General features: G+C 46.4%; 1 protein-coding gene across 38 annotated transcripts in view; it reads left to right on the top strand.

The window, feature by feature from the left end:
• The window catches only part of LOC126335446 (fibrous sheath CABYR-binding protein-like), a 103,241-nt gene extending 91,608 nt beyond the window's left edge, over window positions 1-11,633 (top strand). For 9 of the 38 annotated variants that reach the window (XM_049998746.1, XM_049998862.1, XM_049998985.1 and 6 more), the window contains 2 exons: window positions 3,518-4,509; window positions 11,126-11,633. In XM_049998746.1, coding sequence (XP_049854703.1) covers window positions 3,518-4,509; window positions 11,126-11,357 — 1,224 coding nt within the window. In that variant the 3' untranslated portion in view covers window positions 11,358-11,633. Of the gene's footprint in view, window positions 1-3,514; window positions 4,510-11,125 lie in introns of all 38 variants that reach the window. The other 29 variants (XM_049998740.1, XM_049998976.1, XM_049998818.1 and 26 more) reach the window with 7 other exon arrangements.
• Window positions 11,634-25,132: the final 13,499 nt, after the last annotated feature.

Below are 25,132 nucleotides of genomic sequence, written 5' to 3'. Positions count from 1 at the left end.
TCTTTTATGCTTCCCGACTGTTGATCTTTCACTGAACCGTGTCCCAAACGTGGCGTTTCATGAAACTTTTTCTGGTCTCAAGGATTGTATTTTTGGATGTTAGACTTATTTCCTTTGTTTTATAGTATCATCGAAAATTCTATTGAGTTTTCGTTTTGTGTTGATTGTTAAAAGTCTATGGTACAGAGCAAATGTAGAATCATAAATAATGGTAAGAGAAGAAGATAAACTTTTGAGATGTGGTGCCACAGGACAGTTTTGGAGATTTGACGGGTAGATCGAATCGGGGACCAAAATTTTAGAGGGACACGAAACAGATTCAGATGTACGTAGATTTCAGTAGTTTTGCTGAGATGAAGGTACTTGCTGAGGACCGACTGGTGAAGAGAGCTGCGTCAAACCACCACGGAACACCACGCCCGCAAAACCATTTTAAGTACATTATTTTGTCCGCGTCCTTAGCTCAGTAGTGAGTGTGCTAAGCTGCCCTACAGAGGACCCCGATTCGATTTTCGGTACTGTCAGGGATTTTTATTTGTTGATAGGACTGAAACAGAGTGCACATTTATAGATGACTAGCAGAGAAACCCTGCGTTGTCCAGGTATTTATTTTACAGTTCGTGGCCATATCAGGCAGCGTCTAGCCGTGTGCTTAACGTTTATGACGTCATATCTCCTGAACTATGAGTCGTTCAATGAAATAATTATGTAGGTAGATTTAACAGCGTATGTGGATACTGTCTACAAAATGTTTTGCGAATAGAATTAGTAGCAACGAAATAATAAATTTAAACGTGATGCACGATGCGTCAGTTTTTTAAAGCATCTCACTGTTTACGACGTAACGTCTCCTGAGCTACATGACGTACGATGATACGATATTGCAGGTACTTTCAGCGGCATATGTGGATACCGTATGCGAAATTTATTGGGAACATCGTCGCTGGTAAAGAAGTAATAACCTGAAACGTCATGCGTGATGCGGCAGTGCTGGGCCATCAACAAGTGTCGGTGTGCGAACCATTCAAGCAATATCATCGATACAGTTTTCGGAACCGAAGGCCCACTTCTGTACCCTTGATGTTTGCACAACACAAAGCTCTACGCCTCGTCTGGGCCCATCAACACCGACATTGAACTGTTGAATACTGGAAACATATTGCCTGCTCGGACGAGAATCGTTTCAAATCATGTCGAGCGGACGGACGAGTACGTGTATGGAGACAACCTCACAAGTCGATGGACTCTGCATGTCAGCAGGGACTGTTCAAGCTGGTGGAGGCTCTGTGACGGTGTAGGGCATGTACAGTTGGAGTGATATGGAACCCTTGATACGTCTACATACGACTCTGACTCATGACACATACGTAAACATCCTGTCTGATTACCTGGATCTATTCATGTCCATTGTGCATTTCGGCGGAATGGGCAATTCCAGCAGGACAATGCGACACCCCACACGTCCAGAATTGCTACCAAGTGGCACCGGAACACTCTTCAGAGTAACAACTTCCACTGGGCACCAAACTCCCCAGACATGAACATTATTGAGCATATCTGGGATGCCTTGCAACGTGCTGTTCAGAAGAGATCTCCATCCCCTCGTACCCTAAAGGATTTATGGACAGCCCTGCAGGATTCATGGTGTCAATTTCCTCCAGCACTACTTTATGCATCATTCGAACCCGTGCCACGTCGTGTTGCAGCACTTCTGCTTGCTCGCGAGGGCACTATACGATATTAGGCAGGTATACCAGTTTCTTTGGCTCTTCAGTGTATCATGCGTTTATTGTTTTTTTTTTTTCATTAGAAATTATCCGAAACTCCTATCTCTGTGGATAAATAAAGTGTGGCCAAGCGAATTGCTTTAGACGTGACAAATGGTTCTTGGATAGCATAATAAAGAAAGACAAAAATATCAAAGAGCATATTTAATGAAGATGGCATCTTCTGGGATAGAGTAATAAAAAGACAAAACTATCTGACTAAATAAAGAGAGCGTCTTTTAGCTGAACATAGCTTAGGACATGGCCATCAGAATGCTGAAATGTACGCGACGGGCTCCCATCGTTAACATTACCTCGTGGGTCCCTATGAGGAGCACCAGTAATGTGGCAAGCGGTAGCATGGCTGCACATGGACTGCGACAGTAAACACAGGACACTCACTGTTCTAAAATGGTCGAGGAGCACTAATAAGAATTTTCGTGAATATCTAACCACTTGATGCGGCTGGAAACTAGAGAAAATTTTAAAAATTTATAGTAGTGGCATTAATTCTGGACACTTGTGACACTGATAGGATGCTTCATAATGGCATTTGTTTACTGACGCAATAAGTCTTCCTCTGGTCGACGGCGAGCGAACTTAACTCCATCACTTCCAAAGGTGCTGATATTAGTTTCATCACTCCAAATGACTCTTACGCAGACTGCTTGTGTCCATTCCCTGTATACTAATGCCCATTGCACACGTTTCTTCCTCTGCATTTCGTTCAGATAACACTCGTCAATGGGAGTCCTCGCATGCAAACAATTTTCGCAGAGTTGCCGTCTGAACGGTCGATCAGAAACTTCAGCTCTGAAGTCTTCAAGATGAGATTATGTGTTCTACCGATGACCTTGCAAAGAAAGACTGCAGATTCTGCGACAGTCTTGATTAGTCGAAACTGGCTTTCTGCCCGTTCTTGGAGCAATTTTGATTGACCCAGTTTCTTCATACCTGTTGTAAACTAGCCTCACGCTAGACTTTGTGGTGCCTCTACCCAACCTTTTTGCTGTTTCTGCATACAAATAACCCTCTTCACGGACTGTTAATGACTTACTCCGTTTACTTGATGACTAATGGTTCAAATGGCTCTGAGCACTATGGAACTTAACATCTGAGGTCATCAGTCCCCTTGAACCTAACTAACCTAAGGACATCACACACATCCATGCTTGAGGCAGGATTCGAGGATTCGAACCTGCGACCGTAGTAGTCTCGCGGTTCCGGACTGAGCGCCTGGAACCGCTCGGCCACCGCGGCCGGCTGGTGACTATCATCACGTTCTGGTACAGGAGAGATCCTTTTCAGTCCTGCACCCTCTCAACTCAGGTCACACTAAAGAAACCTCACAGTTCAACACCAACGATTGGTACTACTAGAGTTAGAACAATGACCGAAACGCTTTTCTCACTGGATAGAGCCAAAATAATACGCTCTCATTGATTGATTTGTTGGAACAGATCAAGTTACAAACGGCTGCCCAAACAGGTGAAACAGTGAACTTTTTAATCGTTTTAAGTCAATTTATTCATTTTTAATTAAAAAATATAACAGCACATTCTCTAGAAATGATTAACATTCAATAGAACATCATAAAAAATAATAGGATAACTTATTAATTTAGTATGCTAAATGTTACTTACATCTCATTATGCTAAAGTGAACGTTCCGAAAATGTGTCCAGAATTATTGCCATGGTACCATGCGTTCATACACTTGTTATAAGTTGTATTTGATGTGTTTTTGAGCAGGGACAGCGACCCTTGAGCGTCATCTTCCAGTCGAACGAGCCGTACCCTGGGCTGAGCCCACCGCCAGCCTACCAGCCAGAGCAGGTGGCCTGGGGAGTGCCGCCCGTGCACATGCCTGTCTACCCGGCTCCCTTCCGTCAACAGCCGCCTCAGCAGGAGCAGCAGCCCAGGGCACCAGCTGGCTACCCAGACGACTTCCAGGTGAAGGGCGGCTACCAGCCGTTCTTAAGCCAGCGCCAGGCCTATAACCCACCTCTAGTCAGCTTCGGCATGCCCCCAGTTGCGGAGGACCGCACTGGTGCGGTGCCGCCACCTCCCGGTGGCGTTGCGCCGTTCCCGATGCCGCCCAGCTACGTACCCGAAACTCCACTGGAGGAGACCAGCCAGGCTGAGGTCGTGCCTGACAAAAACGAGCAGTCCGAATCACGCGAGACCGAGAAAGGCAAGGACGACGACGCGAAGGACGACGACGAAGACGACGCCAGCGACGAGATCGAGAACAAGGTGAAGGCCCTGAAAGACGCAGTGGATGTGGAAGAGGAGGTGGTGCCCGCACTGGTGGTGTTCCTGCGCAAGAAGGGCCACAAGGCGTTCCACGACAAGGACTCGGTGGGCATACCCGGCAAGGAGGACCGCTTCCGTCGCAGCCCCGGCGGGGGCAGTGGCTCCTCCAGCCACTCGTCCAGCTCCAGCTCCTCCAGCTCCGGCCCGCTCTACTTCGGCGACGGCGGCGGCAGCTACAGCTCCAGCCAGAGCAGCGCCTCGTCCAGCTCTGGAGGCGGCGCGCCCCTAGGTCTTGGCGCAGGTGCTCCTGGCCTCGGAGGCGGTAACGCTTTCCACGGTGGAGGACACGTGCCATCTTCTGGATACGGCGTCTCTGGCGGAGGCGGCAGCGGCGGCTACGGCAACACTGGGTACGGCAACACGGGCTACGGCAGTAGTGGTTACGGGGGCGGTGCTGGAGGCGGCGGCGGCGGCTATGGAGGCAGCGGGTACGCATCAGTCATCTTCTATTCGTTATCACATATGAAGGGCTTCTTCAATAGTGGTACAAGTCCATTTTTGTACATTCTGAGATACAGAGTCCTAAAGTTAAATTAGCGCTGAAAAAAATCTGCAGTTGAGATAACAGATACTTCCAGAATGAGATTTTCACTCTGCAGCGGAGTGTGCGCTGATATGAAACTTCCTGGCAGATTAAAACTGTGTACCGGACCGAGACTCGAACTCGGGACCTTTGCCTTTCGCGGGAAAGTGCTCTACCATTTCTGCATGGTTCGCAGGAGAGCTTCTGTATAGTTTGGAAGGTAGGAGACGAGATACTGGAAGCAGTAAAGCTGGGAGGAGGGGGCGCGAGTTGTGCTTGCGTAGCTCAGTTGGTAGAGGACTTGACCGCGAAAGGCAAAGGTCCCGAGTTCGAGTCTCGGTCCGGTACACAGTTTTAATCTGTCAGGAAGTTTCATATCAGACACTTGATACTCATTTAACTTTAGGACTCTGTATCTCAGAATGAATAAAAATGGACTTGTACCACTATTGAAAGACGCCATCATGTAATACTGTTCCCTTTCAGCCAAATATATCTGGCGCCTGCTTTTTGCCGCGGCTTCCCCCACGTAAGTATATGTCACTGATGAAGAAAGGTCGATAACAAACAAAATTAATGTAGAGTAATGAAATGTCGGAAATACTTTTGTCTAGTAACAGATTAGAGTGATTAACATTGCAAGATCAGAGTTTAATGTAAGCGCGATGTAAGTCATTACAGATGTGAAATGCCTGTACATTAATAAACGGTGTTGAATGCGAGCATGCAAACGTGCAAGCATTGTGTTGTACAGGTGCCGAATGTCAGTTTGTGGGATGGGGTTCGATGTCTGTTGCTTTTGGTCGATCAATGGAGGGACGGTTAGTGCAGTTTGTCGATAACGAGTTGCCGTCCGACGATGTCCCATATGTGCTGGAGGCAGATCTGGTGATCAAGCAGGCCACAGCAACACATTGACACTCTGTAGACCATGTTGGCTTACAACTGCGGTATGTCGGCGAGCGTTATCCTGTTGGAGAACATCCTCTGGAATGTTGTTCATGAATGGCAGCACAACAATTGCGATTGACTCGCGAATTTGCATTCAGGGTGCGTGGGATACCCACGAGAGAGCCGCTTTTGCCGCGAAATCGCAGCACAGACTCCATGCGTAGGACCATTGCGTCTTGCGCAAATACAGGTTTGTTGCAGGCCTCCTTCTAACCAATCACTGGCACCGAGGCAGAAGCAGCTTTCATCAGGAAACACTTAAGACCTCCACCCTTCCCTCTAATCAGCTTGCGTGTGAAATTACTGAAGCCGCAAATGACGGTGGTTTGGGGTCAGTGGGACACAGTGGGACGTCTGGCTCGGAGCTGTCATTGAATCAACCGATTTGTGACTTTTCGTTGTGTCACTGCGGTGCCAACTGCTGCTCAGTTTGCTGCTGCAGATGCAGTGCAATGCGCGAGAGCCATAAGCAGAACACTGCGGTCTTCCTTCTCGGCACTGCCACGTTGCCGTCCGGAGCTCGGTCTTCATGCGACCGTACATTCTCATGAGCTCCGCTGCCAACAATCAAGTATTTCTGCTGTATCGCAGAAGGAACATCCAGCGTCTCGTAGACCTGTTACACGACTGATTAAAACTCAGTGAGGTGTTTGTAATGGCGTTTTTGTCACCTTAAAGCCATTCTGGACTAACTCCAACTCATCACGTCCCATTTAACGTTATTTAACGGTCACGACCATTGCAAACGTGATTTTCATCCTCATAGTGTCGCTACTGGCGCCAGTCTTATGCGACTGGTGGAAGTTTGAATAGAAATCATCTTTCGTACTTGGAAACACGTCTAACAACTTTCGATTATGTCACACATCTCCTCCTTTGTGTTGTGATTTTTTTTTCTGTCCGTTTATATTTCCCGCATTGTTTGTGGACGGCGTTCACGTTCATCCTCAGGTTCACCAGCCCATGACGAGCTGACTCGTTCCTTCATTCCTTGCACGCGACGTTCACGTTGATTTTCAGGTACACCAACTCGCATTTTAGTGACACGTTCCCGCTTAGTCAGAAGTCGATGGTGACATTGATAACCTCTGCGATATCTTCGCAACTGTTTCGTTTCTTTTTCCTTCCTTTAAAACTGACCGATACTCTTTCGTTTCTCGGAGGCGCAACTGACAACAGTAACGGATTGTCGTCTCGACCAAAAGAACTGCCATTGGCAACTGTCCGACTCTCCGCTGTCTTATGCCCTGAGAGTCCAGAGATTACGTTAAACGTATCGGTGTTATTCAGCGGTGTGGCATGATCTTTGGTCTCGAAACACACTGACAACATTACTGGCCCGCTGCAATGCTCATTCTTGCAACCTGATTGACGTGACTGAAACCTCAAATAAGAAACAGATTGTGCTACGCGCTATTAGAATACTCCTAACGGGGCAGGAACGAAATAATGGCAGGTCGTTGTCGAACATTTTTACATGTCATCTCTTTTCACCGCCACCTCAGTGATAAGGGTATAGCACAGGGGTCTCCAAACTTTTTAGTGTGCGGGCCACATCGACTCCTCCACAAAGTAATAAGGGCCAAGATCTACCTAGTGGGATTAAAGCACCCTAGCACTCCACGATCACCGTAATGTAAGGCTAAAGGAAAGATGAAATCGCAGAAATCTAAGGTTGTGGGAATAGCTAGCACTGAAACGAACTACAATTTTTATTTAATTACATAATTTGGATTGGTGGACGTACCTGACCGAAATTCTGGCGTATTTTATTTTGGCGTATTTCACCGACAAAAAAGTGTGTCACTGCACATTCTTCACGAAAGCGTCCTGCCAAGTTAACGAAATCTCAAAATCATTGTTAGCAACACTATTACTGCAAGACGTAACAGAGGTAGAGTATGTGAACGCATTGTTATTTCAAGCGGCGCAACAATAAGTTTAGTTGTGTAGTCTTGTAGCGAGTAGCAGAGCCAATGTCGCGGTGTATTGGTCGCGATAGGCCTCGAAACTCAATTATTGCAGTATAGGTACCACCTCAAATATTTGGTGGGCCGGTTACCGGGCTAACGCGGGCCGGTTTGCCGGCTCTCGCGGGCCGGTTTCGGCCCGCGAGCCGTAGTTTGGAGACCCCTGGAATAGCATGTGATACGTGCGCCACGTTCGGTAGAAAATGTTTCAGCTATTATAGTTAAGCTGATACATCGCTGGCATTGCAAGTCCTACCCTCCCGTTCCCCCACCTGCCCTTATGGGTAAAACATCAGGGCTGCCACCAACGAGCCTCGAGGTCTCTAAAACCATGCATTCGATACTAATGTCGGTAGTTACCGAACATTATTACATGTCGCGGTTCCTCACCTCCATCTCCACCCTCATACCTGGGGATGGTAAGGATACATTACCCTCCACAGTATTTTTTATACAAACAATTGTACGTAATTAATACAGAATGAGTCGTGTGTATACAAAATTTGTTTGAAACCGCTGCAGACGTTCCTGAGTCACACTTCTATGTCATCCCTTTTGCACCCCACCCCTATGGAAGGTGCTTCATGGGCGTGCGCACAACTCACCAAAGTTACACCGCAGCCGAATGACTGGTACAGGAGCAGATACGGGAAAACATTTTGTGGACGAATTCCATATTAACGCGTGACACGAGTTCTCACGCTGACTGCGTTAGCTTGGTCGCAGTTTGCACCACTGATTTACGTCGATTTTTGCATAGAGGGTGCTTCAATGCGTATGCGCGGGCGACTCATCGTAATCAGAGTAGCTTTTAACATATCGGACTATTCGACGAACTTTTGAGACACACTATGTATATAAATTTTGACGTAGTGTTCACGTGGAAGTGCAACCTTCTACGGCCGTCGCCATCTATTCTATACACTAATAACAACACTGTACAACAGGACGCTCCTTGCCCTCACATCTATTGTCATGCTGCTGTGGCCACGTACTCCTTTCCTCAGCTAGTAGGATTAAAGCATTTTTCAAAAAGATCGATACAACGTTTATCCCGCACATGTAGCTTAACGCTGTCGCTCAGAAACAGTTTTCCATACCGCCGTCTCCGTATTACTTTTAGAGGAAACAAAAAAACCTCATGGACTGCCAATAGAAACTGACCGTCGCACGCTCTGCTCAAATGCTCCGAACCTACGTTCTAAGTAATTTCTTCCTCAGATTAAATCCGATTTTCCATACTAGCAGACTTCTCTCGACCAGGTATGCCATTTCTGTTTGTGCTAATCCGTCTCCAATGTATTAGGTACTTCGTCCGTGTGTTATTTTGCTTCCAAGATAGGAGAATTTCTCCACTTCTTCTACTTTGTGTCCCCCCTTTTTTCTTCTTTTGCAAAGTTTACCACTAAGCTAATTTCTGCTGCATCTCGATACTTTCTTCTCATTAGACTGTTCATTCCATTCAACAACTAAGGCAGTTCTTCTTCTCCTTGACAGAGGATAGCAATGTCATAAGCGAATCTTATCAAGATGTACTCGTAAATTTGATATTTTTTATTATTACTTATTATTCGTTTATTTTATTCTATCCAGTAGCCTATAACTTAAATACATAGTGTATTCATTCTTCCAAAAATTATTGTTATCAACAGCGAATCATTTATTTCCTAAACAACGAAAATTAATTATACAATATTCATTTTTACATCCAACACAGTACTTGTTCTCACCACCATAACTATTTCTGCTATTACCAGAAACTGGACCCATTACCAAATCTATATCTACCACTATTGTACAGGCTGATTCAAAATTAATATCGGTCTCTTAAAGCATTGTAGCATTTACTATGTTTAGCTTACAATTATAAATAATACATCAAATACAAAGCAACTCAGACAGTTGTGTTTGTAATCCTGTGCAGACTTGCATGCACTGTTTCCCCTGTCTTCTGTTGGAGAGCGCTAGTAGCAAAGATGGTGACCACTGAGCAGAAGACTTTTTAAACCTTGCGTTTTGCACGGACTTAATCTGTTCTTACAGAGCAAAGTGCATTCGGTATTAAGTTCACTTCTATTTTTCCAAGTGATGAGAACATCTGCAGATGGTATCAATAGTTTGAAGGCACTGGCTCTCTTTGCGTCGGAACACGGACAAATAAGCTATAAACCTGTTGGTCATAATGTTTTGCCTCATCAGTGTAAGATGAATGTATGAGGGTGGGTCAAATCAAAATCGTAAATATTTTTTAAATATTAATTATTGTGCAGAAGTGGTACGAGGCTGTATCACTTGACAACATAACCTCCCCCAAGCTCAATGCAAGTCCTCCAGCGCTTTCAAAGTGCATAAATTCCTTTAGGTAAAAATTCTTTTGGTAGTCTGCGCAACCACTCACGCACCGCGTGGCGTACCTCTTCATCAGAACGTAACTTCTTTCCTCCTACTGCCTCTTTGAGTGGTCCAAACATATGGAAATCACTTGCGCGAAGGTCTGGTGAGTATGGTGGATGAAGACACCAAAATGCAGGTCTGTGATTGTTACAAATGTTGTACGGGCAGTGTGGCGCCTGTCATGTTGCGAAAGGACACCTGCTGACAGCAATCCACGTCGCTTTGATTTGATTGCAGGCCGCAGATGATTTTTTAAATCTGTGTATGATGCACTGGTGACAGTGGTCCCTCTAGACATGTAATGCTCCAAAATAACGCCTTTTTCGACCCAAAAGAGAGTCACCATAACCTTCCCTGCTGATGGCTCTGTTCGAAAATTCTTTGGTTTTGGTGATGAGGAATCGCCATTCCTTGCTCGCTCTCTTCGTTTACGGTTGGTTGAAGTGAACCCAGGTTTCGTCCCCAGTAACGATTCTTGCAAGGAAGCCATCACCTTCTCGTTCAAAGTGCCGAAGAAGTTCTTCACAAGCATCAACGCGTCGTTCTCCCATTTCAGAAGTCAGCTGCCATGGCACCCATCTTGCAGACACTTTGTGAAACTGTAGCACATGATGGACAATGTAGTGTTCTGACCCATGAGTAATCTGTAAATATCTTCCGCTGAAGTCACACCATTTGCAAACTTCCTACTCCATTCGTAGACTTGCTGCTGTGACAAACTTGCATCACCGTACTGAACCTTCATTTGTCGATGAATTTCAATAGGTTTCACACATTCACTACGCAAAAACCGAATAACAGAACGCCGTTCTTCCCTGGTGCAAGTGAGGCGGCCATCTTTATACTGATACTGCGACGGTATGTGTGCATCTGCACTATGCTGCCACCCACAGGTCATTCTGCACGCTGTTTGTAGCACGCTTACCAACTTACAAGATACCGGCGCGAAATTTCGATTTGTTATTACAAATTAAGGTTTTCCTTTGGCTCACCCGCATAATAAAATCTACAGACCTCGATTTTCATTTTGAAACACCCAGTAATTTCATTACTTCTTGTCTTGTTGTAAATACGACAGCGAATACCGGGTTCTGAGATTCTATTTTCCTAGCCAAGGACAAATAGAGTCTTCGTCTCACCACGCACACAGTGCGATGGGAAATGCCTGGAGGAGTTTCGGGTGACGAATGTTTTCTGGTTCCGCAGGTACGGCGGCGTTGGCCCTAGCGGGGGCGGCGGCAGCTACGGGGGCGGCTGCCCCACCTGCGGTGACGACAGCAACGTGCTGCTCAACCGCTTCGGCGAAGTGGAGGGCGGCGGCCCGTTCACTGTGGGCGGCAGCGGCTCCTCCAAGGGCCAGGGCGTCCACTCATCCGCCAGCTCCTCCATCGACAGCACCGGCAAGGTCACCTACACCGCCTTCGCCGGCAAGCACTGAGTCTCTACACCTCGAACCGGTCCTCGCAGGTCCGGAGCGCGAGACCTCCGACAGCAGTCGCCCCCTATCTCCGTCCTTCCGCCATATCTGCATCTCAGTCCTCGAAACACATATCCGACTCCTATTCGCGCAAAATGTCAAAACTTACTCTGCTGTCAAATATTTCTGTTTGTGAAAAATATATCATTTGTCAACTGTTGAAAATAATACGAAAAATTCAGTGTACACCAAAATGTATCCTTAAGTAGATCAATAAATCTTCCCCGTCCAAATAAAGCTTGTGCATTAATCTCTTACTATGAAGGGACGTCAAAATGTAAATTACTCATTATTAGCCGGCCGGAGTGGCCGAGCGGTTCTGGGCGCTACAGTCTGGAACCGCGCGACTGCTACGGTCGCAGGCTCGAATCCTGCCTCGGGCATGGGTGTGTGTGATGTCCTTAGGTTAGTTAGGTTTAAGTAGTTCTAAGTTCTAGGGGACTGATGAGCTCAGAAGTAGAGTCCCATAGTGCTCAGAGCCATTTGAACCATTTTTTTTAAGCTACGCGGGAGACGGACGTATCTGCACAAACAGCTGTAGAGCAACTGTCAGTCCACTTCCGCGCTCACCAGGAGGAAAACTTGCCGACCAGAAGCCGACCGCTGATTGGCGGACAGCTCCCAATCGCTGACAGCATGGACATCCACGAATAGCCTCTTTCTTCCCATCTTCCCTTCATATTAAAGGGCCAATCATAGTTTTACAACAGTTACGTAAGACATCGATAGTCTGTAATAAATAGAAGCACCTGTCCCCATGCAAAACCAGTGGTGCCCTGAGGAAGGCCGTTGCAATTCGACCGAAACGTCGGTTGTAGTTTATTATTGGTGTTAGTTTTTAGCAATGACGCGGCATAATACCCAGAACAATTTCAGTCACTATGACACCGGCCGCGGAAGCCTAATTTCTTATATATTATTGAATCCTGCACTACAATGAGGTGACGAAACTCGTGGGATACCTCTAATACCGTATCGGACATGCTTTCACCTGGCGCAGCAGCTCGATGTGGCATCGACACAACAAATCGTTGGAAGTCTCTTCTAGAAATATTGAGCCATGTTCCTCTATAGCCGTCCATAACTGCAAAAGTGTTGCCGGTGCAGGTTTTGTGAACGAACTCACCTCTCGATTATGCCCCATAAATGTTCGATGGGATTCATGACGGGCGATCAGGCTGGCCAAATCATTCGCTCGAATTGGTTCGAATGGTTCAAATGGCTCTGAGCATTATGGGAACTTAACATCTGAGGTAATCAGTCCCCTAGAACTTAGAACTACCTAAACCTAACTAACATAAGGACATCACACACAACCATGCCCGAGGCAGGATTCGAACCTGCGACCGTAGCGATCGCGCGGGTCCAGACTGAAGCGCCTAGGACCGCTCGGCCCCTCTGGCCGGCCGCTCGACTTGTCCAGAATGTTCTTCAATCCAGGAGCAAACAAATGCGATCCAGTGACATGGCGCATTGTCGCCTATAACATGAAATCCATGAAAGGCTGCAAACGGTCTTCTAGTAGTCGTTTCCATTGAATCACTGTATGTCAATCTTTTCAGAGATGCTTTCGTGACTTGGCTATTCGCTACAGTATGTCAAATCGAATACCTTCCATCCATTAACTTATTTTATTTGGCTGTCAGTTCGGCGATTTACTAAGCCATCTTCAGACCCCTGACCGACCTGTTAGAAGACCCGCCGACCTCTGCAGATGATGGTTGAGATGATCGCTGTGTTAAGCAGAGTTCTACAGATACCAGTATTTGAATGTTGGCCACTACTTTGACCAGAACCGCGGTTGGAATCTTCCTACATGTCGCTCAGAGGGCCTGAAGGTGGCGTAGCATATCGCCGAAACTAATAGCCAAGTAAAATATCAGTTCGGAAATTAGACGGTTGAAAGATATTTGATATGACATCCTGAAAACAAAGTATATTTTAACAACAGTTTATTAAAAACAGCAACAATATTTAGAATGATAATGCAATTATCGGATGATGGCCAACGAGAAATTTTAAGGTTTCTGAAAACAACTTGCAGTATAAGTACTAAACAAGAAATCAGAGCGAAACACATAAAATTAATAGCTTATGTGCAGATAAGAAGTGCTTTGCACAACAAACGAACTCCGAAAAGTTATACTAGAAAAAGAAATTATCAGTCAAATTACTGCTAAATAGGTAAATGACTTGTGGCCTTGTTCATAGAGAGGTAAAAGAGCCAAATGACTAACTTAGCAGCAGGCAAATTGGTTTGTGGCTAATTAAAAGTACGTTTTATGAGAAAGCCAGCAATTGTTACAATCATGTATAGTTAACAAAATAATGGTCCAAAGCAAATAAAAATATTTTTAATTACTGGACCAAAACCTTAAGACGAAATTACAGAAAAACATTATGATAAGATATACAGATACAAGGAACTATTGCAGATTAAAAACGTGAAAAACGTAAAACCAGTGCCTTGCCTCCTGCATCAAAAGGCTTATGGTCCGGCAAACCATCTAACTAATTTGAAGGCACCCCGCTTGTTATAGGGACTTCAAATTTTACAAACACGGAGCTTCAGCACTTTTCAAATTAGTCAGAGTGTGTATAGATGAACTGAGTTAACTTGCAAAATGGGTCAAATGGCTCTGAGCACTATGGGACTTAACATCTGAGGTCATCTGTCCCCTATAACTTAGAACTACTTGAAACTAACTAACCTAAGGACATCACACACATCCATGCCCGAGGCAGGATTCGAACCTGCGACCGTAGCGGTCGCGCGATTCCAGACTGAAGTGCCTAGAACCGCTCGGCCACAATGGCCGGCAGTTAACTTGCAAGAAAACCAAATTGCAGTTGGCGTAGGTACCTTAAGGTTAGCCTGAAATTCCCCTAAAGCGTAATAAATCCATTAGCCGAATGCCCAAGAAAAATAGGCGGAACTTAAACTACACACTGCCTGTTAAATGGTGTTTCTTTACTTAAACAGCAGCACTGAGAGAAACATGAACAGTTAAATATGCTTCCTAAAACTAAAATTATAACTAGAATCAAATTTTACGACATACAAAGAATTTTTACGATACTTTAAAAGAAAGACATACACTGAGTTAAAAGGCCGTCGGCCATTATTACAAGTTTTATAGTGGCAGAAATGCATTTAGGATTTGCTCCGAAATCCGACAGGAATACAAGGAATACATACGTAATTAATTATATAATAGAACGTGACGGCTCAGAGGCTACGCACAATATTAATCTAAGCTTATACACTCCTGGAAATTGAAATAAGAACACCGTGAATTCATTGTCCCAGGAAGGGGAAACTTTATTGACACATTCCTGGGGTCAGATACATCACGTGATCACACAGACAGAACCACAGGCACATAGACACAGGCAACAGAGCATGCACAATGTCGGCACTAGTACAGTGTATATCCACCTTTCGCAGCAATGCAGGCTGCTATTCTCCCATGGAGACGATCGTAGAGATGCTGGATGTAGTCCTGTGGAACGGCTTGCCATGCCATTTCCACCTGGCGCCTCAGTTGGACCAGCGTTCGTGCTGGACGTGCAGACCGCGTGAGACGACGCTTCATCCAGTCCCAAACATGCTCAATGGGGGAAACATCCAGAGATCTTGCTGGCCAGGGTAGTTGACTTACACCTTCTAGAGCACGTTGGGTGGCACGGGATACATGCGGTCGTGCAACGTCCTGTTGGAACAGCAAGTTCCCTTGCCGGTCTAGGAATGGTAGAACGATGGGTGCGATGACGGTTTGGATGTACCGTACACTATTCAGTGTCCCCTCGACGATCACCAGAGGTGTACGGCCAGTGTAGGAGATCGCTCCCCACACCATGATGCCGGGTGTTGGCCTGTGTGCCTCGGTCGTATGCAGTCCTGATTGTGGCGCTCACCTGCAGGGCGCCAAACACGCATACGACCATCATTGGCACCAAGGCAGAAGCGACTCTCATCGCTGAAGACGACACGTCTCCATTCGTCCCTCCATTCACGCCTGTCGCGACACCACTGGAGGCGGGCTGCACGATGTTGGGGCGTGAGCGGAAGATGGCCTAACGGTGTGCGGGACCGTAGCCCAGCTTCATGGAGACGGTTGCGAATGGTCCTTGCCGATACCCCAGGAGCAACAGTGTCCCTAATTTGCTGGGAAGTGGCGGTGCGGTCCCCTACGGCACTGCGTAGGATACTACGGTCTTGGCGTGCATACGTGCGTCGCTGCGGTCCGGTCCCAGGTCGACGGGCACGTGCACCTTCCGCCGACCACTGGCGACAACATCGATGTACTGTGGAGACCTCACGCCCCACGTGTTGAGCAATTCGGCGGTACGTCCACCCGGCCTCCCGCATGCCCACTATACGCCCTCGCTCAAAGTCCGTCAACTGCACATTCGGTTCACGTCCGCGCTGTCGCGGCATGCTACCAGTGTTAAAGACTGCGATGGAGCTCCGTATGCCACGGCAAACTGGCTGACAGTGACGGCGGCGGTGCACAAATGCTGGGCAGCTAGCGCCATTCGACGGCCAACACCGCGGTTCCTGGTGTGTCCGCTGTGCCGTGCGTGTGATCATTGCTTGTACAGCCCTCTCGCAGTGTTCGGAGCAAGTATGGTGGGTCTGACACACCGGTGTCAATGTGTTCTTTTTTCCATTTCCAGGAGTGTAATTGAGGACGTAGGTTGCAAGTGCTACTCTGAGATGAAGAGGTATGCACAGGAGAGGAATTCGTGACGGGCCGAATCAAACCAGTCACAAGTCGCATGACTAAAAAAAAAATGTGTGTGTGTGTGTGTGTGTGTGTGTGTTTTCCTGTAGCTCGTCAAAAAGTAACTCCGTAAGCTAGCAAGTTTTCTATCGTTTGCGTGGGCCTATCGACAACTCAACGCTTCTGCTTTTCTGTGAGAGGTCTCCTTTAATCCTAAAGTATTTAAATTTAACAGTATGGTATTCACGGCTAATGCGTAAGGTAAGTTTAGCAAGCAGGTAAGGAACCACCAAAACAAATTAAATAATGCTACTTGCTTAAAACGCAGGACATGCATACCATGTCAGACAGCCACTTATAAGTAACCTTAGCAGGAGACACGTAGACTACTGTTGAAACAAATAATAAATGACTCTGTTTAGCGGCAATGTGCTTGCCACTATACAGAGCAGAACCAGTAACCTACTAAAGTACGTAACAGAAAGCAAACTTTTACACACACCACAAGGCACTCACGGTACTCAATAACTAAAAGGTTTACACGTTTAACGCACGATCACCACAAACCGTGAATATGTCCTCGGTTACGAAACAAAAAGGGCGGCTTTTGCCTGCCGTATCAGACGGTATTCAAGTCACAGCTGTTAAGGAAGGGAACGAAATCTAGAACGCACGAAATTGGAGCCAGCAAGCCAGTAATCAAGCACCTCACCGTAGTCCACAATATGCGCAGGCTACATGTCCCCAAGCACGCTCGCTTGCTTCAACAGACACGTAGAACAGACTCAAGTTCCCAGCCAGTGTGACGTCGCCAACAGCTTTTCACAAGCGAGGAAACCACCTTCCTGCAATGTCTGGCCAACGGGAAGCGCTCTCACGTCCTCCATTACAACGGATTGACAACTCCAGCTGCCACGAACCAGACCCCACCGCCAGCCAGGCACCGGAAAACACTGCCGGAAAAAATTAGTGCACCTGGAAAGACGAGTCGATTTTGATCCGAGACGTCATGTGCTATCTGTGGACAGCAGATAGTTTCAACGTCGTCCGCCAGCAGATAGCACAGCTACTAGAACACCGTGTCTGCCCTTCAATAGGGATTGCTCGCAGCCAGAAGATTCAGCGTGAAGCAAACGTTTGAAGCCATGGAGACGCAATCGTGCTTCCTACAGCCACCTGAGCGAGTTTGAAAGAAGTCAAGCTATGGGCTTCCGAGTAGCGGGATGGGCCTTTCGAAGAACTGCCACACAAGTTGGAGGTTCTGCGTCAGTCGTGCAACGACGCTGGTATCAGTGGTCACGTGAACGTTCTCACGCCCTAGAATGAGGTTCTGGACGTCTGCGCCCCCCCAACACAGAAGCTCGCCAGGATCATCGTGTCGTAAGGGCAGCAGTGGCGGATCGTACAGTTATCACGGTAAAGACAAGAGGGCTTGTGAGCCCAGACATACCAACACAAACTATTGGGAACCGCTTATTAGTAGTCCCTAGTGGAACTACAGGCACGAACACATGTTCCATTCAGCCCACAGCATCGGTTGGACTGGTGCTATCACAGGTTCTCTTGGAAGATGGAATGGCGCGTCGGGGTCTTTGGCAATGGAAATAGATTCTGCCTGCAAGCAAGTCATGGCCGTTAACGCGTACGATGTAGACACGGCGAGCGCTACATCGTAGAGTGCATCCGTGCTAGACAGACTGGCCCCACCCCAGGCCTAATGGTGAGGGGTGCTGTAAACTACAACTCTCATTCGCCTTTGGTGTTTCCGGAGAGGAAGCTAACTAGAGCTCGGATCGTGCAGAGTGTTGTTAGACCCGTTCTTTTGCCGTTCTTACAACAAGAATGTGATGTGTTACTCCAACAGGATAATGCTCGCCCACACACTGCCCGTAAAGCTCAACGTCCTCTACAAGACGTGCAGCAATTTCCCTGGCCAGCACGATCTCCGGACTTGTCTCCAACCGAGCACGTGTGGGATACGATGGGACGAGAAGTGACTTGTGCGACTCGTCAACCAACAGCTCTTACAGAACTACGTGAACAGGTCGAACAGGGGTGGAATAATGTATCCCAGGTCAGTATTCGCCATCTGTGCAATCTACTGAATGCCACAGTCAGTGTCTGCATTGCCGCCCATGGAGGCTGCAACATATACTAATGTGAGCGTTTCAGCATGGGTCGATATCTAATACATCAGAACTGCTTGTGATATTGACCTGTAAATACAATTATTTCATGTAGTCCACATGCATTGTTGCAACGAGAGTCAATTGGAGATCTCTAAAAGGGCGAATTAATCTTTTTTAAAAAATGGTTCAAATGGCTCTGAACACTATGGGACCTAACTGCTGAGGTCATCAGTCCCCTATAACTACTTAAACCTAACTAACCTAAGGACATTACACACACCCATGCCCGAGGCGGGATTCGAACCTGCGATAGCAGCGGTCGCGCGGTTCCAGACTGTCGCGTCTGGAAGCGCTCGGCCACTCTGGCCGGCCTATTAATCTTCTCCCGGCAAAGAGTAACTCGTTCGCGGCCGCTCACGCACGCCCTCCATCTTCGCGAGCATTAGTAGGATCGCTGCCAGCGAACATATAATCCGCACACGGAACATTGTCGTTATTATTTTGTTTCCTTGTATGAAACCGCTTGATAAGCAGCACACTGGACAAAATGTTAGTCACCTCCCTTAAAAACCCGCTGGTCCCCATGGAGCGCTGTAAACAGCATAGAACTAGTACCACGTGGTCACGTGATGCATCACCGCTGGCTTAAGTCATGGCAATGGAGCGATGTGTTTCTTGTAAGGGTACAGAGGATGGTGTTCCAGTCTCAACTTTTCACTTAAGCGCCATTGCCTCTTCAACATAGCGCCGCTGATTCGAGGAAGCCCCATCATTCTACAGGGTGTTTCAAACATGACCGGTATATTTGAAACGGCAATACAAACTAAACGAACGGCGATAGAAATACACCGTTTGTTGCAATATGCTTGGGACAACAATACATTTTCAGGCAGACAAACTTTCGAAATTACAGTAGTAACAATTATCAACAACAGATGGCGCTGCGGTCTGGGGAACTCTATAGTACGATATTTTCCACATATCCACTATGTGTAGCAATAATATGGCGTAGTCTCTGAATGAAATTACCCGAAACCTTTGACAGCGTGTCTGGCGGAATGGCTTCACATGCAGATGAGATGTACTGCTTCAGCTGTTCAATTGTTTCTGGATTCTGGCGGTACACCTGGTCCTTCAAGTGTCCCCACAGCAAGAAGTCACAGGGGTTCATGTCTGGCGAACAGGGAGGCCAATCCACGCCGCCTTCTGTATGTTTCGGATAGCCCAAAGCAATCACACGATCATCGAAATATTCATTCAGGAAATTAAAGACGTCGGCCGTGCGATGTGGGCAGGCACCATCTTGCATAAACCACGAGGTGTTCGCAGTGTCGTCTAAGGCAGTTTGTACCGCCACAAATTCACGAAGAATGTCCAGATAGCGTGATGCAGTAATCGTTTCGGATCTGAAAAATGGGCCAATGATTCCTTTGGAAGAAATGGCGGCCCAGACCAGTACTTTTTGAGGATGCAGGGACGATGGGACTGCAACATGGGGTTTTTCGGTTCCCCATATGCGCCAGTTCTGTTTATTGACGAAGCCGTCCAGGTAAAAATAAGCTCCGTCAGTAAACCAAATGCTGCCCACATGCATATCGCCGTCATCAGTCCTGTGCACTACATCGTTAGCGAATGTCTCTCGTGCAGCAATGGTAGCGGCGCTGAGGGGTTGCCGCGTTTGAATTTTGTATGGATAGAGGTGTAAACTCTGGCACATGAGACGATACGTGGACGTTGGCGTCATTTGGACCGCAGCTGCAACACGGCGAACGGAAACCCGAGTCCACTGTCGGATCACCTGCTGCACTAGCTGCGCGTTGCCCTCTGTGGTTGCTGTACGCGGTCGCCCTACCTTTCCAGCACGTTCATCCGTTACGTTCCCAGCCGTTGAAATTTTTCAAACAGATCCTTTATTGTATCGCTTTTCGGTCCTTTGAAAACTTCGTCTTGTTGCAACACTGTGTTCTAGGCGGTGGAATTCCAACACCAGAAAAATCCTCTGTTCTAAGGAATAAACCATGTTGTCCACAGCACACTTGCACGTTGTGAACAGCACACGCTTACAGCAGAAAGACGCCGTACAGAATGGCGCACCCACAGACTGCGTTGTCTTCTATATCTTTCACATCACTTGCAGCGCCATCTGTTGTTGAAAATTGTAACTACTGTAATTTCGAAAGTTTGTCCGCCTGAAAATGTACTGTTGTCCCAAGCATATTGCAACAAACGGTGTATTTCTATCGCTGCTCGTTTAGTTTTTATTGCCGTTTCAAATATACCGGTCATGTTTGAAACACCCTGTAGGAACAGCGAGAGTTTTGGCATCGGCCGTTACGCGGGGCGCGGGAAGGCAGTCTGGCGGTAGTGAGGGAGGTGCCTAATTACGCGGATGTAGCTGCAATGGTTATCTCTGCGAAATAAAAAGAAAACCTGTGGGGAAATGCTTGTTAGCTTGAAAGAGCTAGGGCAGACTTGGAATATACGTGTGATATTATTTGTTTGAATAGTAAAATTATTTATCTTAGCTACTGGTTCCTGTTAATAATTATTATTTGGAAGAAAGTAAAGATTTCTGTTCAGGAGGCGGAAAGGAGAATGGTCATCTGTCACTAGGTATACGCTCAGGGCTAACTAGTTAGACACACGTTCCTTGGGCGTTAAAATCCCACTTTTAGCTGTCCTACCGAACTTTATACCGGTCGCCTAACAAAAAACAGACAGCTTTTTCTTGGTAGAAGTATAGGATATTATTAAAATAACGGGGTGTGGGGAGGAGGGGGGTGGCCATCATGCAACCTGCTGTTTAGTTTTATGGAATCAGTGCTGTAAGGTGTGTCGAGTGTACAAAAAACAGAGTGGGGGAAAGGAGGGGTTTGTGAACACTGCGGGCAGCCATCTTCACAGGGCTATAAGAATACTTTCCAGGTTCGCCCTACCGCATCTCGGGTGGCCTACTAAGTCACACGACCCACTAGTAGCTCAACTTCCATCAGTACCTCGACTCCCACCTTTCGTCGTTCTTGGATAGCTCAAATGGCAGAACACTTGCCCGCGAAATGCAAAAGTACGAGGGTGCGTCAAATGAAAACCTTAAACATTTTTTTAAATATTATTTATTGTGCAGAATTGGTACGAAGCTGTATCACTTTTCAACATAATCTCCCCCGCACTGAATGCAAGTCCTCCAGCGCTTACAAAGTGCATAAATTCATTTAGAAAAAAATTCTTTTTCGTAGTCCGCGCAACCACTAATGCACCGCGTCGCGTACCTCTTCATCAAAACGGAACTTCTTTCCTCCCGTTGCGTCTTTGAGTAGTCCAAACATATGGATATCACTTTGGGAAAGGTCTGGTGAGTATGATGGATGCGGAAGACACTCAAAATGCAGGTCTGTGATTGTTCCCAAAACTATTGTACGGGCAGTGTGGGGCCTCGCATTGTCATGTTGCAAAAGGACACCTGCTGACAGCAGTGCATGTCGCTTTGATTTGATTGCAAGCCGCAGATGATTTTTTAGGAGATCTGTGTATGATGCACTGGTGACAGTGGTCCCTCTAGGCATGTAATGCTCCAAAATGACGCCTTTTTCGTCCCAAAAGAGAGTCAGCATAACCTTCCCTCCTGATGGTTCTCTTCGAAACTTCTTTGGTTTTGGTGATGAGGAATGGCGCCATTCCTTGCTCGCTCTCTTCGTTTCTGGTTGGTGGAAGTGAACCCAGGTTTAGTTTCCAGTAACGATTCCTGCAAGGAAGCCATCACCTTCTCGATCACAGCGCCAAAGAAGTTCTTCACAAGCATCAACACGTCGTTCTCTCATTTCAGGAGTCAGCTGCCGTGGCACCCATCTTGCAGACACTTTTTTGAGACTGAAGCACAACATGCACAATGCAGTGTGCTGACCCATGACTAATCTGTAAACATGCTGCAATGTCATTCAGTGTCACTCGGCGGTTTTCCTTCACTATGGCTTCAACTGCTGCAATGTTCTGTGGAGACACAACTCGTTGTGCCTGACCTCTACGAGGAGCATCTTCCACTTAAGTCACACCATTTGCGAACTTCCTACTCCATTTAAAAGACTTGCTGCTGTGCCAAACATGCATCAACCTACTGAACCTTCATTTGTGGACGAATTTCAATAGTTTTCACACCTTCACTGCGCAAAAACCGAATAACAGAACGCTGTTCTTCCATGTTGCAAGAGGCAAGTGGTCTGGCCATCTTTATTCTGATACTGCGACGGAATGTGTGCATCTGCACTATGCTGCCACCTACAGGCCATTCTCCACCCTGTCTGTAACACGCTTACCAACTTACAGGATAATGGCGCGAAATTTCGATTTGTTGTTACAAATTTAAGGTTTTCATTTGACTCACCCTCATATCGAGCTCGAAACCCGGTCTGACACAAAGTTTTAATCAGCCATAAGGTTCCACACCAGCGCACATTCTGCTGTAGGGTGAACATTCATTCTGGACACAGAAAGTGCCTGCAACAATTTGGAACAGTGGAATTTATGCAGGAATCGACATAGCTGTAATTTGGTAGCTCCACGAGATCTAATCATCAGTGAGTGCCTTTAGCTTGATATGATATACCTGAAAAAACTTGCGCACTCGTTCCTCGCCGAATTGAGGCCATTATCAGGGCTAGATGCGGGACACGATATTAGCGTAGTGTGTCATGGTGATAGCTACTATCTTATCCATTTCCCGTACCTTGTACTTACGAGCAGCACGTATCTACTGAGTTCCTAAATATGTGTAGCACGTCATGCTATAAAAACACTCCACCGTTTTGGCAACCACATCGCGTGATTTTCTTCGTGTACATGCTTCTGAGAACTTTTTTTATGGTTTTACCAATTAGGTCACACCTTTGTTGAGCAAGGAACTGGTGATAACTTAGATCGGTTTAGCGTGAGCACTCACGTCTGCTCACGCTCTTGCTCGCGAGCAGACCAGCTGCGTGGCAGGGAGCGGGGGAAATGCGCACCTACCGCTTAGTCGTGACAACAGGGGAGAAGTCCCAAATAAGAAACAGGTGGGTGAGAGTCGGTTTTGACAGCGGTGCCACCCGACGGCATCCATAGCAACGCAGCAGTGTGTGACACCAACAATGTCTTTGAATTCCAGTTCACAATGTGAGGGTCTCTACCTTCCACACAAAAAAATGTGTCCGCAAGGTGTTTATTGTACAACGATTGTAAAGAACCAGCCTCGATTGCAAATAGAAACCGGATGTTGGTCTCGGTTTCGGCGCGGATAACCACGCCTTCTTCGGAACACACTAAAACTACAAACTGTCTAAAGAGGCGTTCTGTATTAATGTCGGACCATGCCTCTTTAGTTTGTAGTTTTAAACACTAAAACTACAAACTGCCTAAAGAGGCATGGTCCGACATTAATACAGAACGCCTCTTTAGACAGTTTGTAGTTTTAAACACTAAAACTACAAACTGTCTAAAGAGGCGTTCTGTATTAATGTCGGACCATGCCTCTAAAACTACAAACTGTCTAAAGAGGCGTTCTGTATTAATGTCGGACCATGCCTCTTTAGGCAGTTTGTAGTTTTAGTGTTTAAAACTACAAACTGTCTAAAGAGGCGTTCTGTATTAATGTCGGACCATGCCTCTTTAGGCAGTTTGTAGTTTTAGTGGTCCGACATTAATACAGAACGCCTCTTTAGGCAGTTTGTAGTTTTAGTGTTTAAAACTACAAACTGTCCAAAGAGGCGTTCTGTATTAATGTCGGGCCATGCCTCTTTAGGCAGTTTGTAGTTTTAGTGTTTAAAACTACAAACTGTCCAAAGAGGCGTTCTGTATTAATGTCGGGCCATGCCTCCTTAGGCAGTTTGTAGTTTTAGTGTTTAAAACTACAAACTGTCCAAAGAGGCGTTCTGTATTAATGTCGGGCCATGCCTCTTTAGGCAGTTTGTAGTTTTAGTGTTTAAAACTACAAACTGTCCAAAGAGGCGTTCTGTATTAATGTCGGGCCATGCCTCTTTAGGCAGTTTGTAGTTTTAGTGTGTTCCGAAGAAGGCGTGGTTATCCGCGCCGAAACCGAGGCCAACATCCGGTTTCTATTTGCAATCGAGGCTGGTTCTTTATAGTCATTAAATTATTCACGATTGCTGACGCGCTGCAATGTTAAAAGTTCTCATGTTTATTGTATTGTAAGATACTGCATACTTCCAAGACGTTCTACTTTCAAAGGCATTACATGTCTTATCACATCAAAGAACACGAAAACGCAAATTGTGATGTACCTGATTGGGTACAAGAATGTTCAAATTTAAAAGGGAGCTGTCTGCAAAGGAGGTAGAAAATGAGGAAACATCAACTGAGTAGTTCGGATGGACTACAAAACTCCATTACTTTTAGTCAAGTCCTTACTCACTTTCACTAACATCTGTTTAATAAAAGAATACCTGTTTGCCGCAGTTGAGCATTTATGTGAACTTCAGGTTGCTGCCGTTGTGAAACACGACAGTAGTACGACCTACACAAGTTACGGCAGACCACACTCAGAGCCAACTTGCAAAATTTTTGTAAAGAGATTTATCCTTTGTGCAGAGTTTTACCCTTCAGCTCTCTTTGGACGTATAGATATCACAGACACGCAACTAGATGTGACACTCCTAGCAGCGTTTAAGAAAGTGTAGAAAATGTAAGGTTGTCGTGGAGGATATTGGTTTATGTATCTATAGACGGAGGGCCAGACCCGTGAAATAAACCAGGATTCGCAGCGCAGCTGAACAGGGACATGAAAAAGGTCCCAGTGCCCAATGCGTGATGATCTACGGCGTCAAGTAATTGATCGGCAGTGCAATAGGGAATGGAAAGACGTTGTGGATTTCTACAAGAATTTCCCTCGGGG

The sequence above is a fragment of the Schistocerca gregaria genome, chromosome 1 (assembly GCF_023897955.1).
Source record: "Schistocerca gregaria isolate iqSchGreg1 chromosome 1, iqSchGreg1.2, whole genome shotgun sequence".
Classification (NCBI taxonomy): Eukaryota; Metazoa; Arthropoda; class Insecta; order Orthoptera; family Acrididae; genus Schistocerca; species Schistocerca gregaria.
The sequence above is the reverse complement of the archived record's forward strand: the minus strand, read 5'-3'. Positions and strand labels throughout refer to the sequence as shown.